The 2962-nt window shown below is 37.0% G+C and overlaps 1 protein-coding gene across 1 annotated transcript; it reads left to right on the top strand.

The window, feature by feature from the left end:
* Positions 1 to 263: 263 nt before the first annotated feature.
* LOC127516728 (aerolysin-like protein) lies at positions 264 to 1927 on the top strand. The gene is made up of 2 exons (XM_051901585.1): positions 264 to 391; positions 669 to 1927. The coding sequence occupies exon 2, from the start codon at positions 682 to 684 to the stop codon at positions 1633 to 1635; it is 954 nt and encodes a 317-aa protein (XP_051757545.1). The 5' UTR covers positions 264 to 391; positions 669 to 681; the 3' UTR covers positions 1636 to 1927.
* The last annotated feature ends 1035 nt before the right edge of the window (positions 1928 to 2962 follow it).

The following is a 2962-nucleotide window of genomic DNA, read 5'->3' as shown; positions in this document are numbered from 1 at the left end:
GCCATGTTTACCAGATGAATAATAGGAACTTCTGTATCTCAACAATATAAGGTTTTCAGTATATAAACACCACAAATACTTTGGTATACATGTAAAAGCTCTGCTCATGTTAATAGTAAACAGAAGCCTAAATGTTTTCTCAGAGTCAGGACTATGTATTGGTAGAAAAGCATTTTTACTACCTTAATGAACAACCTTTCAAGTATGTAAGTATATAAGTAATTCCAGTTACATCATTTTCATACTTCTCGCAGATGACTCTGAATCAGGGTCTCTGGGTGTGTTTTTCCAGCTCTATTTAAGAAGCAACCCAAGCAAACACATCTCACCTTTCTGACTTTCACCAGACGAGCTGATCTTGACAAGTTCATCAGACTACAGTTACACTTATGTAAGTATATTTTCATTGATGGGGACTTAAGATGTATCTCATGTAGCTTGATACTTTAGCAGGAGTTTATTACAGGACTATACAATATAGTATATATGCATGTAAATGGGAGGGGAAGCAAATACATGTTATTTTAAAAAAAAGTTGAAAACAAACATTTCCCAAAAATGTTAAAGAATTCTAAAAAACATTTTTAAACACAAGACACATTAGATTGATTTAGATCTCCGATGTTAATTTTTGTATTTTATTGATGTATATCTGGTGTCATTTTCAGATCTACTTTAAAGATGTCCGACGCCTACCCAACAACTCTGCAAAAAGTCGGTGGTAAAGGAGGTGCTCCATTTTCACTGATTGGTAAAGATAACGGTGCCAGTTTAGAGAAGATCGGGGTGTGGGTGGGAGGAGTGCAGGTGAAGGCTGTCAAGGTTTGGCTTTCAGATGGCAAAAGTAAAACCTTTGGAAAACCAGCAGGCCAATATCAAGAGTACGCGTTCAAACTTGGTGAGCGTTTCACCTCACTGTCCCTTTGGGACAACGGAGAGGGAACACGTCTTGGAGCCATCAAATTCAAGACAAACGAGGGTGGAATTTTTTTTGCAAAAATGACAGATAATGAACTACCAACAGAAATCCCTATCGATGTCGGCTCTGGGTATTGTTTGGGCATTGAGGGAAAATGTGGGGGAGACATTGACAACATGGGATTCATGTTTCTCAATGCAGTTGAGTCGACAGTTCTCACTAATGTCAGTTATCCCACTATCAACCAACTGATACCAAAGGTGACAGTGGAAGAGCTGAAATCTGCCACTTACAAGAATGAAACCTCCACTAATCAAGAGCAAATAATCGAAATCTCAAAAAAAGTGACCAAAACAGCTTCATGGTCACTGAGTTACAGCTTTACAGAAACATTTGGTGTGGAAGTGAAGGCTGGGATTCCAGGGATTCTAGAAGTTTCTACAGGATACAGTGTCACCATTGGCGCAGAAAGCACTTACAGACTGGAGCAGACAGACGAGATAACCGAAACTCTGACTACCACTGTAGATGTGCCACCAGCAAAGGTGGTGGATGTTGACATCACCATTGGAAGAGCCACCTTTGACCTGCCTTACACTGGAACAGTGAAGATCACTTGCAAGAACGGCAGTGTGTTAGAGTATGAAACCGAGGGCACTTACAAAGGAGTCACTTACACCGATATCAAAGTGAACACTAAAGAATCTGATCTGTGATGTTAAGACAGATTGTTCTTGGTTGGTCTTTATCTGATTTTACCAACAGTGTAGCAGTTGCTATACCTTTGATTGTGTTTTGTTCAAGCTTTTCTTTCCATTGATCTTTGCTCAATGATTTTAAACATGGGGAATATATATACTCAGCATTGTCTTTTTCAAATAATGTTTTCTGATTCTATTTCAAAACTATTCATATGGCTTTTTGTAATCAGTAAAAGATTGTGATTTACTTCATCATGCAAGAATTTCAAATGTTTAACATTTAATAAAAGCATTGCATTTAAATGAACCATGTGTGTAAACTATTTAACAGTGTCATTTTTCTGAAGTCACCATTATGTTATTTAGTGTTCCATTTAGATGAGACTTTATACTTTATTATAATATTACTTTTATTATTCATTACAGCAATAATATTTAGTACTAACATGCTTAAAGGATTAGTTCACTTCTGAATGAAAATTTCCTGATAATTTACTCACCCCCATGTCATCCAAGATGTTCATGTCTTTCTTTCTTCAGTCAAAAAGAAATTAAGGTTTTTGAGGAAAACATTCCAGGATTTTTCTCCATATAGTGGACTTCAGTGGGGTTCACCGGGTGGAAGGTCCAAATTGTAGTTTCAGTGCAGCTTCAAAGGGCTCTACACGATCCCAGATGAGGAATAAGGGTCTTATCTAGTGAAACAATCGGTCATTTTCTAATTTATATACTTTTTAACCACAATCTCATCTTGTACTAGCTTAGCGATCTGCCACACATGATGTAATCCTGTTACAAAGGTCATGCAGAAGTACCGATCCAGTGTCTACAAAGCAAACGTGCAAAGATTAAGCCAAATGTCCTTTACAAAAAAAAAAGGGTAAAATAACGATATTGGATGATTTTGAAGTTGGAGGAGAAAATTAGATTAAGTTTTTCACCCTACAGCGGTACTTCTGCCTACGTCACGCGTGACCTTTCAACGTAATGCGCGGCGTGTCGCAGAGCAGTGCAGGACAAGCATTTGTGGTTAAAAAGTATATAAATTTTTAATTTTTTTTTTTTTTTTAAAATGACAGATTGTTTCACTAGATAAGACCCTTATTCCTCGTCTGGGATCATGTAGAGCCCGTTGAAGCTGCACTGAAACTAAAATTTTTTACCTTAAACCCGTTGAACCCCACTGAAGTCCACTATATGGAGAAAAATCCTGGAATGTTTTCCTCAAAAACCTTAATTTCTTTTTGACCGAAGAAAGAAAGACAAAGAACATCTTGGATGAAATGGGGGTGAGTAAATTATAAGGAAATTTTCATTTAGAAGTGAATCCTTTAAACAAACA

The sequence above is a fragment of the Ctenopharyngodon idella genome, chromosome 7, assembly GCF_019924925.1.
Source record: "Ctenopharyngodon idella isolate HZGC_01 chromosome 7, HZGC01, whole genome shotgun sequence".
NCBI lineage: Eukaryota > Metazoa > Chordata > Actinopteri > Cypriniformes > Xenocyprididae > Ctenopharyngodon > Ctenopharyngodon idella.
The sequence above is the reverse complement of the archived record's forward strand: the minus strand, read 5'-3'. Positions and strand labels throughout refer to the sequence as shown.

Bases quoted from the DNA above. Each gene is read 5' to 3' on its own strand.
- LOC127516728 (XM_051901585.1), top strand. From the start codon at position 682: ATGTCCGACGCCTACCCAACAACTCTGCAAAAAGTCGGTGGTAAAGGA.